This window comes from Belonocnema kinseyi, chromosome 7, assembly GCF_010883055.1.
Source record: "Belonocnema kinseyi isolate 2016_QV_RU_SX_M_011 chromosome 7, B_treatae_v1, whole genome shotgun sequence".
NCBI lineage: Eukaryota > Metazoa > Arthropoda > Insecta > Hymenoptera > Cynipidae > Belonocnema > Belonocnema kinseyi.
The window spans coordinates 104,518,733-104,533,207 of record NC_046663.1 but is presented as its reverse complement, the minus strand read 5'-3'; the positions used below and the strand labels follow the sequence as shown (position 1 = coordinate 104,533,207).

At 34.5% G+C, this 14,475-nt stretch overlaps 1 protein-coding gene across 7 annotated transcripts in view; it reads right to left on the bottom strand.

The window, feature by feature from the left end:
* LOC117176327 (secretin receptor-like) overlaps positions 1-14,475 on the bottom strand; it is a 256,742-nt gene that overhangs the window by 184,871 nt on the left and 57,396 nt on the right. For 5 of the 7 annotated variants that reach the window (XM_033366557.1, XM_033366556.1, XM_033366559.1 and 2 more), the window contains one exon: positions 6,630-6,791. The exons of the other annotated variants lie outside the window; for them this stretch is intronic. In XM_033366557.1, coding sequence (XP_033222448.1) covers positions 6,630-6,791 — 162 coding nt within the window. The remainder of the gene's footprint in view (positions 1-6,629; positions 6,792-14,475) is intronic. 7 annotated transcript variants of the gene reach the window in all.

Genomic DNA, 14,475 nt, shown 5'->3' with positions numbered 1-14,475 from the left:
CCGCCAGGTTTCGTATTTTCGTGTACAACGTTACCGGCTGATGCCGTTGGAATTGATTGTTGAAATATTTTTTTTTACATCTTTTATTATTAACCTTTGTACATTAACGTAGTTTTCTTTCGGCTCTTGCATTTCTCAAACTTTGAGACCGATATTTTATGTATAAAAAAAGTTCGAACGTTCAAAAAATGTTGAGGTTCAAAAAAAAGATGAAATAATTTTCAGCGAAGTTCCTACCAAAATGCAGTACCTAAACGTACTTTATTTTACTCTAATACATTTCCCAAAGTTTCAGCTCGATATTTTATTTACAAAAAAAGTTCTTAGGTTCAAAAAAATATTCAGTGAACTGAAAAACTGTGGTCGGTAATATAGGTATTTAGCTGTGTCACATGCCCTTAAAATCATACGAAAATCAATATCGTTTTGATCTGCAATAAAAATGATACCGAAATAAAGATAATTTTCATCTGCCGGAATGAATGGTCGATTTTTGAGATCATAATGATCTGATTCGGGATCATATATCAAGTTAAGCCAATATGGCCAATGTTCTTAGAGAACTTTAGCTCTTATGCGAGCTTTTTATAATTTCTGACCGTGTCGCGTGCTCGCAAAGTTAAAAAGAGAACAAAACCTGATAATAGAATATATTTCATGTTAAGTGTAGTTGTTACTTGTGTGCCGGTGAAATAAAGTATCTAGGTTTCGGTTTGAAAGATGACCCTGAAAGCAGATTAAGATGACCCGAATGGAATAGACCATTATTATCTCGAGAGTCAAGTGATCTCTTGAGAAAAATGCTCTGCAACAGAAATGACCTCTTTCACTGTGAATATAATAGTTATGTATATTTAAAGGCAATTGAATATCCTTTCGAATTACTCGGACCGTTTTTTTACAAACTTTTATTTTACTTGGTATGTGCTGATATGATGTTTTGTGATGTGTTAGGGTTAAATCTCGCATTCCAATTTTGAGTTTCGAGTTCCTTTTTTTGCTTGAAATAACGTATTTTCGAATATTATCCCTTTCCATCAGCAAGCATTGATTTATTGTCTCATAATGTCAGTAACATCCACATGGATAAAAATGAATGGTCAGCCTAAATATCTAGAGATTCTAGAGTGTCAGACTGACTAGATTCGAGTTTTATCCTTGGGACAGCCCCCTAAATGGTCTGGCGTATCATGTGGGTAGGGTCAAAATGTGATGACTGGGTTTACTGTACCAGCATGTCAAGTTTACGATTCTTGGGTGTCAAAATTTGAAGGCTAGGTTCACTATCTCAAAATGTCAAGTTTACGATCCTGGGAGTGTGAACTCAATTATCTTAGGGTGTCAACTTGAAAGTTTAAAAATATTCAGGTGTATATAAAAAATGGTTTAATGTATTATGTCAACAAATTATTATCTGTGTTATCGAAAACAACTATTGCTTTAATAAAAACGGCTTTATTTTAAAATTATACCGACTATATAGGGTAGTAAAATCTTTATTATTATGAAAAAAATTATTAAAAAATTAATTTGGCCACATACCAGAAACATCACGTGATGTGTGTATATTTTCAACTCCGTTCTAGTTCAAATGGAAAAACTGACATTACGTGATGTTTCTGGTATGTGGCCAAATTATTAAAGTTTTTAAAAATATTGAAAATATTAATCAGTGGATAAAATAAGTGTACTGAAAGTTTTTAATCAAAAATATGTATGTTTTATTTTTATACATAAACTAATACATACATAATTTTGTATACATAATTTTTATATGAGTGAACCTTTTTAAAATTAACTTAAAACTAAACTAGAAAGTGTTCAAAGACTTTAAAACTTTAAACCATAAAAACGCACTTAATGAATACACATAGATCACTTTCTCTGTGTTGTGTTCGACGATTTACGAACAGGTTTCCCATCCCACAGATATTCTCAACAAAAAAAGAAGCAATACATATAATGAATGACTTTAATATAACAGGATTGAATAAAATTTAGTAGGCTAGTATCGAAAACATAGAATAGGAAGGTGTATGTATATGTAGTATATCCGTCGGTATAGAATAGGATATGATTTATGAAGAAGAGGAAGTGATGTTTATGGGTAAGGAAGAGACTGTGATAGATTAAATTTTAGTAGAAGAGAGAATAAGGAAGAGAATGGATAAAGTGGATGTAGGTAATGAAACAGGTTCAGAACACTTGCCGCTAATAGCGATATTGAAATGTTCAGGATGAAAGCGGCGTAGCGAAAAAAGGTAAGAACTGGCAAAAGGAAAGGGAAATTAGGTAGATAGGGGAGGATAAATTGAGAAAATTTAAGGAAAGAATGGAGAATGATGATATTAGATGTTTGGAAGGGACATACGTGAACATGCACCTGGAAAATATAAAAGAACTAACAGAGAGGATAAAAAAAGAGGTTAGGCCAGGGGAAGAGGAGGAGGAAATGAAGAGGGGATGATGGGATGCAGAATCTAAGGAGAGAAACGATAAAATCCAAGAAAATGTAAATAGAGAAACGGGGAGATAGGGAAACAGAAATATAACAGGAGAAAGAGAAAACATTAAAGATTATTAAGTGGTAAAAGACAGTAGAGAACAGCAGGTATATGAAAGAAGTGGAAAAAGCAATCAGGGAAGGGAGGAAATGGGAGGTGATCAATAGGGAATCAGGGGGAAAGAAGGACATCAGTGAGGAAATCGAGATGGATGAGTGGACTTTAAGCGACTGTTCGAAGAAGTGGAAAATAAGGTATTAGCTGAAATGAGGAAGGTAATAGAAAGGGAAGATGACCATGATAACGGGATATGTAGGGAGGGAGTGAATAGAGCAATAGCGAGGCTTAAAAGAAACAAGGCAATATGAGAGATCAATATTGAGAACGAGGCTTTGAGGTTTGGACGGGAAGGAGTAAGAAAGGAAAGTATGCACCAAGGTTTGGAGAAGAGAAGGATGGCCTAAAGAATGGAGGACAGGATTGTGGGTACCGATAATTAAAAAAGGAGAGGGAAAGAAGGTGGAGTAGTATAGGGGAATCACACTTATATCGGTGGACTATAAAATATATAAGGAGATACTCAAAAAGAGACAATAAAGGGAAATGTAACAGAAAGGGATCATTCCACATAATCAGACGAGCTTCAGGAAAGGGATGGGAACAGTAGACAACATTTACGCACTGGATTATTTAGTGATTAGGAACTTAGGAATCGAGTAAGGAAAACTAGTGGCCTTATTTGTAGATTTTAAAGCGGCGTTTGACTCGGTTAACAGAAAGCTGTTATGGCAGGTTATGAAGGAGAGGGTATGGATGAAGGGTTGGTCGAGAGGATAAAGGAGATATTCGAAGAGACTAAGATAAGGGTTAGGATTGGAAAACAAAAAGAGAAGGCGTTTTGGAGTAGGAGGGGGCTCAGGCGAGGGTGGCCACTGAGTCCACTACTATTTAGTCTCTTGTTTGCAGATCTAGAGGAGAAATTGGAGAAGAAAGGAAAAGGGGGAGCGGTTCTGGAAAATAGCAAGGTATATTCTTTAGCGTATGCAGGCGATGTAGTCTTACTAGCAGATGATGAGAGAGGGATGAGGCTCATAATGAGAGTGTTTGAAAAGTATGTGAGTATTAAAGTCTTAACGGTAAATGTAAATAAGACGAAGATAATGTATTTTAAGAAGAAAAAGACAAAAGTATAATATGAATGGAAGATGTACGGGGAGAAAGTGGAACAGATCGAGGAATTTAGTTACCTAGGCTTCTGGTTTGAGTCGAAAGGCTGGGTTGAACTGCAACTAAGGTGAAGGATAGAATGTGCGACTAAAGTAACGAGGCAAGTATGAGGTATAGGGAAGGGAAGGTTTAAGGATGACTGGAAGATGAGACTGTGAATGTTTGATGCATTAGTGTGGTCACTCGTTAGTCACGGAGTGGTGATCTGGGGATGGAAGGAGCACAAGAGGATGGAAAGTATGCAGGAGAGATTCTTGAGATGGGTAACGGGAGTGAGCTGGAGCTGTCCAGGATATATGTTGAGGGAGGAATTAGGTAGAGGTAAAATGGTTATTAGACAAATGAAGAGAGCATGAAACTTTGAGGAGAAGCTAAAAAGGGGGGAGGGAAGCTGGATGACACAAGCTTGTCTACGGGAAGTAGTAAACAAAGAGAATCAGGGTAACACAGAAGGATCAAGGTGGGAGGAAGAGAGACGACAGAGGGGGAGAGAATGCGATATAAGAGCAGATGTCAGAGTATAGCAAGAGTTAGAGAATGAACTGTTAGCTAAAGAGGGGGATGAAAGATGGAGAAAAATCGTGGAATCTAAATATAACAGGTGGTATAAGGTATTAAAGGCTGAAGGAGAGCCAGAATATTTAAGAAATGTAAAAAAGGAGAGTAAATGGAACCACGTTATACGATTTAAGATGGGAGAAGAAATGAGAGAGTGCAGGGTGCTGGATGCATCAAGAGGAAATAAGATGTAGAGTCTGTTATTATGAGATAGAATCATGGGGCAATGTTTTAGAGAGATGTACGGGGGACGGAACGGGTGGTGAAACTGTGGATGACAGGATGAGGTGGATCTTGGATGGAAGGGGACTGGGGGAAAGTTAGGGGTATATAGTAGGGAAAGGCCAAACGCGTACTCCTATGCAAGGACAGTAAGGTAATAAAGTTAAAGAAAATGTGAATTCATGTGAACGAAAATGGTAAGAGGAAACTGAAGCCCAGGAAATTCTACAGTCAGAAAATCTCGAGAATAATTGTGTGAAGACAAAGCGATAGCATATAATTTAATATAAGTAGAATCTTATTATTTAGATACACTGTAAAAAAATCTATTGAAATTTATATCTCTGGTGGATGTAAATAAAAGGACCCTCGTGTATCGGAGTAACTTTATGAAAAATTGTAAGAATCCACCGAGGAATGAATTTTAATATTGAATCTATTGTGATATTCCCATTCGGCTGATAATTTTACATACGAATATGTAAAATTCATTATGTGAAAGAATAAAATAAAATAAAATTTATTAGGGTGACAGGTTTCGAACACTCGAAGCTCAAACTTCGTACAATTTCATGGAGATTGAAGGAACACAAGCCGGGCCGTTACCACCTACCTAAAACACATTAGATACGATAGGTATTTTTTTATGTTTAAATATTCGTAACAAAAATATGAAATATACGTTTTGAATAACCGCATTTTTTCAGATTCAATAGCAGAAAATGTAAAAGTTAAAATAGGAATAGCTCGAATTCGATCTATTTTTGTGTGAAAGCTGTCAAAAAAGTTGATCATAGCTGTCAATTTCCGCGCATTAAGAATAAAAATGCTGCCAAATTAGAGAATGAAGGCATCGATAAACAACGAAAACGAGAGAAGCTTTCATATTCACATATTATTTGAATAATTATTCTAAATGTTCAATTAATTATAAACCAAAAATCTTACAGTTTCCGCCAAGGTAAAGTTAATGATTTTTGGTAAAATTAAAAATCTCGATGTAATTTTCAATCAAAGAAAAGTGATTTTACCAACGCATGGTATTTCTACATGCTGCGACCGAATTTTCCCTTCTGCATATAAAGTTCGTACGAGAGAATGTGTAATTTAATTTTTATCGATTTTTCATTACACTGCTGTTCGAACGTCCTTTTATTTATATCGCTAGAGGTTATAATTTCACATACTTTTGTAAAATCACACAGTGAAGTATGTGATTTTTACAATCATACAATATGTAATTTTCCAAAACATTGTAATATTACACAAATCTTTTTTTTAAATGTAGTAAGTATTATTAAGATAGTATAAGTGGTTTTGTAACGTACAGTAAAGGGAGCGGAGGCCCTTAAACCCATAAAAGGAAGAGAATAAATACATACATACAACCAAAAATATTTGGATTTTCTTATTGGGTTCTATCAATTCATTTTGCATTTAAGTGGAAAAACGAGAAAAAGGGAGGAATAGGATCAACATTGTGTAGCCTGCAATAAATCAATAGGAATTTTGATTATTTATAGACTAAAGAATAACATTTGAAATAAACCGTGCAGGTCTTCTTTAATACTTTTAAATTATAAGCTTAGAAACTTGATACTAATTGTATGTTTTATGGCTTTGGTGTACGTAAATAATGAAGAAACTTTACATTTACATATAATGTACCAAACTTTTTCTCTAATAAATCACTAAAGAGAGTCTATACATGGGGCCGAAAGTCTGATAGAAATTTAAATCTTGTTCATTATTTATGGACCCGACAGCCACAAAATAGGAAAATATTATTTAAAAAATTGGACTACATATAAGTTTAATACTTGAAAAATTGTAAGGCACTATTTTGACACTATTCTTTCAAATTTGTGACACTATTTACGCTCTTCTTGACCTCTGAAGTGAGTCCGAGGCCTACGTGGAATAGGATACTGTAATATAGGATAACATAGGGTACAAGAGTCTTACAATCTGCATGGATTAGGATTAGTTAATGGAGATGTTGAGTGCTTAATTCAAGGCTTGCTCTGCAATACATTGAAAATACACAGGTCAACTGCCACTTCATTTTGCGAACAACTTTAAAACTCTGCATAAGTATGAATTTTAATATTTACTTACAGAAATGTGAAGGAAGAAGATTTTCTCTAACTCTATGGTTGATGGTCCAAAGTTTTTTTTGTTCGAGTGATGTAGAATCGCGCCAGGGTTGAAGAGACGTGGCAAATACTTTTCCTGGAGGTCATCTAACAGTGCATTATTTAAAGACATGTAGTGGAACCACTGGAAAAAAATTAAAATGTCACTTTAAGTGATTTCTAGAAATTGCAAAAATTTTTAACTTCACATGCCATATCTCTTCCACTTAAGTTTCCAGCTGATAACCTTCCTTTAGAGCTAGTTTTAAAACCGCAGGTAGTCCCACAAAGAGTACAAAGTGTTTCTTGGCTGGATACTTTCTGTCAAAGTCGAGTAAAAGCAACTTTGTACCCAAATTGTACTCTCAGGGCCGCAAATAATTTGATGTACTCGTAGATGTTATGGTATTTCACAACAAATCACAGATATAATTTCAAGTATGTAACACACTTCGAAAAACACAAAATTACAATAAAGATAATCGAATTAACCGCATTGGTCGCGTCTGTTACTCTGTTGTGAACTTTGGAGGGATTAGGACAATTTGAACCGACGCGCGTGAATTATTTGACCATTTCAGTGTCTATTTGATTATGCTTGATAGTAAATTTGGCCCTCTTGAATGGCTCAATGACTAAAAACAAGATATTTAACTTAACCACCCCAGAGTTTCGGTTCGACCATCCCTGATAGTAAGTTTGACACACTCCGACAGTCGAAAAAAGTGAAAATACGGTATTTAAGCTGACCATACTAGAGTATCCATTTTTTCCGTGCAGGCAGATGTTTGGCGATTTTAAGATTTTTCTAATTTCAACCCTTGTTTATGATTGCGAGGAAGACACGCTAAAAACTTTGGGGTTAATTTTGTTGCAGGTAATTTCAAGATGGTGAAACTCTTGGTGTTGAGGTACAAAACTTTTCGATTGTTTTGGCCGCAAAACTGTAAAAAAATTGACCTTTCGTACCCAGGTGACCTTTCGTACCCAGGCGCCGCCATTCTAATGTTCGTTGAGGTTATGTTTTCGTCAACAAACTTCAAATATGGTTAAGTTCAAAAAAGTTGTGTTTCGCCGTATGAAGTGAAATCAGTGAAATCAGGACACTGAAAAATAAACAAAGTTCAAAAAATTTAAATGTTTGTGCTGTGCCAGGATGTCACTGATTTCACTTCTCTATTATAATGCGAATAAATAAAATCTTGAAAAAAGGTTACATTTCATGTGTTATATAATTCTTCATTTACTGGAGAATTATCGCAAAATTGTACAAATTTATGCCGAAAAATGGTACAGGAACCAGTATTTACACTTTTTTCGTCTTAAATTTGTATAATTTTGAATTAATTCGTTTATTTTCTCTAATTTTAATGCATGCAACACATTCAAATAATATACACATTTACGCGCACGAACCGATGGATACGCTTTAGTTTTTCACCTCCTTGTAGATTGCGCTAGTGTCGCTATAAGTGGTCAAACGCGCCCATGGCAGTCGACCCAGCCTTTTGTACCCTAAGTCCGAGGGAAATGCACATTACAGGAATATTTGAAATTTTTTGTGCCCAGGTGCGCAGTTGTCCTCTTCCTATACATGTAAAAGTGTGCGAGTGAGAAAGTTTGTCAAATTGACGTAAGTTAGAGAGGTTCTGTTCGTTTGCTTTGATGCTGGTGTCAAGTGCCGGGTTGTGGTGCAAGTTACACGCCGATGAATGCGAATACACTTTGCTTTTTTAAAGCCCTCATTGTACGTACAATAAACGTCTAATAACCTAAATGCGAACTCGATGTTTCAAATAAATTCAACGAATACTCTAAAACAGGCCTCCGTGAAAAGGTACCCTAATTTGTATAAATACATCATCGTGACAATTCAGCTTTCCAGTGGGATGAATATAATTATATGAATAGTAAGAAAATATAAGACTGAATAGTAATATTATATAAGATTATATAATAGTAAGGATTACTACTTTAAGTAGTAAGATCAACTAATTTATTTGTAAAATAACTAATTTAATAGTAAGACTTACTAATTGCAGTAGTAACGCTTACTATTTAAAGCAGTAAACACACCTACCTGAAAGTAGTATCTACCATCGAAAGTTGTAGTAAGGACAACTACTACCAATCTTGTGAGTAAAAGTAGTAGCCTCAACCACTTTAATGGCAGCGGCATATATTACAAAAGAAAATAGTTGGGCCTACTACTTTGTTAATTGTCCCAACCAACTAGTTTTTTCAGTGAATCAGGTTATATTACTTCCATTAATTCTTTATCATATTACAAATTTAAAATGTACTTACCTATACTTTTCCTCCTCAAAATCTGTTCACACATTTTTCAAAAAAGTACCGAAAATACTGTTTAAATATTTATTTTCTGTATCTTTCGTATGATGATCAACAAAAGAACAGAATCTGTCTAACTTACGTCAAGTTGACAAGCTTTCTCACTCGCACACTTTTCCATGTACAGGAAGAGGACAAAAGCGCACCTCCGGCTAGATGCTTGCTCATCCTCAATACTCTAGCCTATTTTCATCATAAGAACTGCAGGATGTCTCCATTTATCTAAACTAGGTCATTAATTACATCACTACCACCTAGCACTCCCTTTTCAAATTGTGATCTTCAATTTCACCCTTGAACACCGGTTTCTGAACTAAAAATCGACAGTAGACTACAAGAGTTACCTAAACGAACAACCTTTTTTCTTTGATCGGCTAAAATCCGAATAATCGTTCGCAATCAACCAGTAATGTATTATTGTCAAGTGCATATGGACGTGCGGGCTAAGGCATAGGCTTTGTACCCACTGCGTCGGCTTGCGGATTCGATTCCTGCCAAAAGCTTCGGCGGCCCATGTGGTGAACACATGCCCTAGCAGTTGATCATCTTCGGAGAGTCGCGGGACAGGAACCTCTAGAGAAAAAGGTTCTTTAACAAGGACGGCTATCAAAGTGTCAGTCACCGATTTCAATGAAACTTCGCTATGCTGTAGAGGACAACAAAATACGAAACATGTTTATTTTACTTGCCGCTGAAAAATATTTTAAAGGGGTGAAAAGTACCCCTAAAATTTACCCCCAAAAACAGTTTTTTCAATATATCTCCGTTTCTATGCGATTTTTTTAACCAATTCGAGATTACTGATTATTGAACACCGATATTATGTACATCATTTCGACCCCGAGAGGTTACATCTCTTACTTTTTACAAGGGTAGAAATGATTTTCACATTCCCATCAGAGAAGGTATTAGATTTGAGTTAAATTTGACCCCCCCCCCTCCCCCAGTTTTTGTCAAATGTCCACGTTTCGAGACTTTCTAAATCCGAAAAGCAGGTATTTACGAATTTGTTTGTCTGTTCGTTAGTTAGTGTGCCTGTAGATTTTTAGTTTGTTAGCACGATTACTTTAGAAAGAATTGACAGACTGGATTTTCCTTTGGTCGACTCTTTCAATATTTTTAAATGAAGCTAAAGTTCTTTAGCCAGCCATTTTAGATAAAAATTCAAAAAGTGAGCGCATTTTGAATATTTTTGAGACCACTTTTTTCCGAGATTAAAATATTCTCTTTTTTTTAATTTTTGATCTGCAAACATTGTGAAAATAATCAAATATTTACCAAAATATTTTATGAGGTACATTTTAGACGGATAAAATAGCCCTTATCAGTACTTTTCACTTTTCTTTGAATAATTATTTGTACATAAAACCAAAGTAAGTGTATTGAAATGTATTAACCACCAATTTAATTTTTATATTTCACTACAAACACAAATATAGCATTTATTGCCTTTTAGCGGTCAATGAAACTTTGCTGCGCTGTAGCAATAACCGCAATTTTTTTGATTGTATTGAAATATAAAAATGATTGATAGTTAACACATCTGCACACGCTCATTATGTTTTCAAACAAAGGTGAACAATAATAAGAAGTAGTTTACCCTCTTAAAATGTGGTTTTTTGAACGATCTCGAAACGCGCCAACTTTAGAATCTTTTTTTCTTTATAATAACGTTATTTTTACAAGTATTTAATGAGTTTTATAATTTTTCGAGAGAAAAATGTAGAAAAACAACGTTTTTACCCTGTTAGAAAAATGGGATGTAACCACCGGAGTTTTTAATTTTATATTTAACACTTTGGTTTAATAATTAATTATCGTCAACTGGATTTTTAAAAATTTGCATTATAAAAGAAAAATTCCGAAAAAAAATTAAAGGGTGTATTTCATATGTGGTTATCACCCTTAAAATGTTTTTTGCAGATAAAAAATATACGTATCTTTTACTTTGTTGCACTCTACAATGCAACAAAGTTTCAGTGACATCAATTACTGATTAAATAAATTTAAAATAAAATTAATTGAAAAAAACATCTTTTTCTGTTATCAAAAATAAGAGATGAAACCCTTGTAGTTTGAAATGCTTGACATAATATCGATATTCGATAGTAAACAATCTCCAATTGGTTTCAAAACAAATTGTGCACGGAAACAGAGATATCTTGAATAAACTGTTCCTGGCGATGAAGTTCAGAGACTTATATTTAAAATCATTTATCTATAATAATTTCCGAGGTATTCTCTATTGTTTTTTATGATTTCGACGGGGGTGGTCAACGCAATGGGAAGTAGGCGGCAATAGATACCCAGAGCTAGCGCCGCGTACAATTGGTCTGTGAACTAGATCGTATGTGCATGCGCCAGTGCACGTATATGTGTATATAGTTCTTTCATGTGTTTTCGTTGTATTATAATTAAAGGGAAATGAAAGACTGAAAGCAAAATTTGAAGGATATGAGACAAAAGACAGATAAGTAACATTTTTTAATGTCTTTTAAATCATATTTCCATAATTTTGCACTAAATATTTCGTATGGCAATACGCAAATGAAAATTTGCAAACACAAGTTTTTCAGGTTGTCAGTCGCACATGACAATTTTCAAATTCTAGGACCAGTCGTTCGTCAACGCTTTCGACTTCAAAAGTCAACCTTCCCTTGCCCCGCTCACCCGCTTTCGGCAGCAGCGCACATACAAATGGTCTGCGAACTAAATATAATCATAATAGTACGAGGCCGTCTACTTATCATTGCGTTGACCACCCCTGGATTTCGAACCGAAATATCAAGGAGCACCTGAACTTTTCAAAAATTCATGTTTTTTAAACCACCCTACTACGCAGTATAAAACTCATAAAAAATTATCCTATGTCGACTGCTTCATGCAATATGGAATAAAATCCATTTTTATCGATCTTGACATTTTGACTTTTGATGATAAAATATACAAAACCAGGCCGCTCTATAGAGCTCTACAGAGTATACAGTGGGTAATCAAATGTAATGGAATTCTTTACAATATTTTCTACATATAGTATAGAATATGCTAATATTTTATTACGTGCTGCAGAAGATTTTGCTTAATTATTAAATTGTAAAAAATTAAACTGTCAAAAAATATACTTCCTTCGATATACAGAGAAACTCTAACCTGTACTGTAAGAAATGTAACATTTCGCTGCTAATTTCAGGTATTAAAATAAGACTCCGAAAAAAACTATTCAAAAACAGGACACGAAAAAATGATACCGTAAAAAAATATCTAACTTTTTCTAGTGCGATTTTTATACGGAGCCTTAAAACCATCTTCAACCTGAAAGTGGTTGAACTCAATGTTTCTTTACAGAAAGCACCTTTCTGATAACTTATAAGTACAGTGAAACTCTTTTACAGCGCCGATTTCAGGACTGACGGTTGGTGGGAACTGACTCATTATATCCCGCTTCGCTTTTGTTTGTTCACGCTTCATTGCTTGCCTAAGTGACAACCGCAGTCCGCGCGCACTCCGCGCATCTCTTGTTACACCTGCCTGCGGCACGGCGTCAATTCCCGGAAGGGCTATAGAAGGGAGGACTATTAAAGGGTTTCACTGTAGTTCAAAGGTAAATTTATAATCTTATGAATTTTCTTATATTTAAAAAACAGAATAAAGTAGCTTTTTTCAACTTTTTAATAGTTTCTTTCAGATCACTTTTTGAAGTACTGCAGGTAACAGGAAATTCAATCAAAAATATTTTTTGTAAAATAAGCATATATTTTCGTCTAAAAAATTTGAATTTCACTTATTTCAAAAAAGGATGCATTCTTTTTTTAAATTAATATTTAAAAATAGTAAATCTATAGAAAAGTAAGGCAATAAAGAAAGCATGATTGCGAAACCGCTTCAATAAATGTAATGCCAAAAAATCACATTTTTGGAAAAGGACGCTGTCCTTTTCTGCTAAATATTTAATATAATTAAAACCTTTGAATATATCTAAAAGTTATAAATAATAAAGAAAAGACACGTGCAAAAATTCTTTCATAACCTTAAACACAAAAAAACCATTTTATGCTACACAAAATCAAAATAATGTAAAATATGCAAAGCAAAGAATTTAAATTCTAAATACGTGTAATATGCATTTGGTATAAAAGTGGTGAAAATAATGTAGAAAAGTTAACACTTTAAACAAAATCAAATGCGAAGCAGGAGATACAATAAGAGAATGTGTTCGCTAAAGCTGAAAGAGCTTTTACACAATAGAATTCACTATCATCAAATTACAGCTGTTGATGTTTTGACATTTAATTTTAAAAGGTATGTGTACAAATGTTGCCAATACAAAAACCGAGCACGTAGCGGGAGGTAAATACATAATAGAGCGCGAAGCGTGAGATAAAGACACCATCAAACGCGAAGCGCGAGATCCAACAGTTCCGCGCCCTAGTCGCGCTAAAACTTGCGAGTGAAGCGCCCCGAATGTGTCCGCGCAGCGGCCAGATTTTTGTTTTATAAATATTTTTAACATTTTCAAATCTATCGAAAAGTACTAAACAATCAAGAAAAATCAAATGTAAAAACGTTTTAATAACACAGACACACAAAAAAAGTGGTCTGTCCGGTAGACTACACTACCATATCTATATGTTTTTGGGATCGCTGATTTCGAATCCGGGGTCCAAATAACCCAATCAGGTCATAGTTTCCCAAAAAATGCAAAAAGAGACGTAAAAACGACGAAAACAGCGTTTTTTCGTGTATATTTTGTATAAAAACAAAAGATTTTCATGTCCGGTCGACTTTAAAACCATATCTATATGTTTTTTGGGTCACTGAATCTGAATCCGGGGTTCAATTAACCCTATCAGGTCATAGTTTTCCAAAAAAAATCAAAAATATACGTAAAAATGAGGAAAACAGCGTTTTTTTTTGTATATTTTGAATAAAAATTAAAGATTTTTATGTTCTGGCAACTTTACAACCATATCTTCATGCCTTTTGGGTCGCTAAATCTGAATCCGGGGTCCAAATAACCCAATCAGGTCATAGTTTCCCAAAAAATGCAAAAAGAGACGTAAAAACGACGAAAACAGCGTTTTTTCTTGTATATTTTGTATTAAAACAAAAGATTTGTATATCCCGTCGACTTTACAACCATATTTATATGTCTTTTGGGTCGCTGAATCTGAATTCGGGGTCCGAAGGACTATGCCAGTTCAGATTTCACCGTAAAAAGCATAACTATAGTTGAAAATTGGCCATTTCGAATTTCTGCGTTAATATTTGTATTTTAAACTCACGCAAACCTCAATCTTAAACATACAAAGCCCAAGTGAAAGAAGCCAGAATTCAGAACCCTAAATCTGTCAAGCACAAACTCAGAAATTCTTAAAACACATCCTGAATTCATACAGCGTAATGAAGCGCAAATTGTCAAAAATGACAGCAATTCTATCTGTTGAAAATGTAAAACTTCTGCCGCGTTTTACATAGGT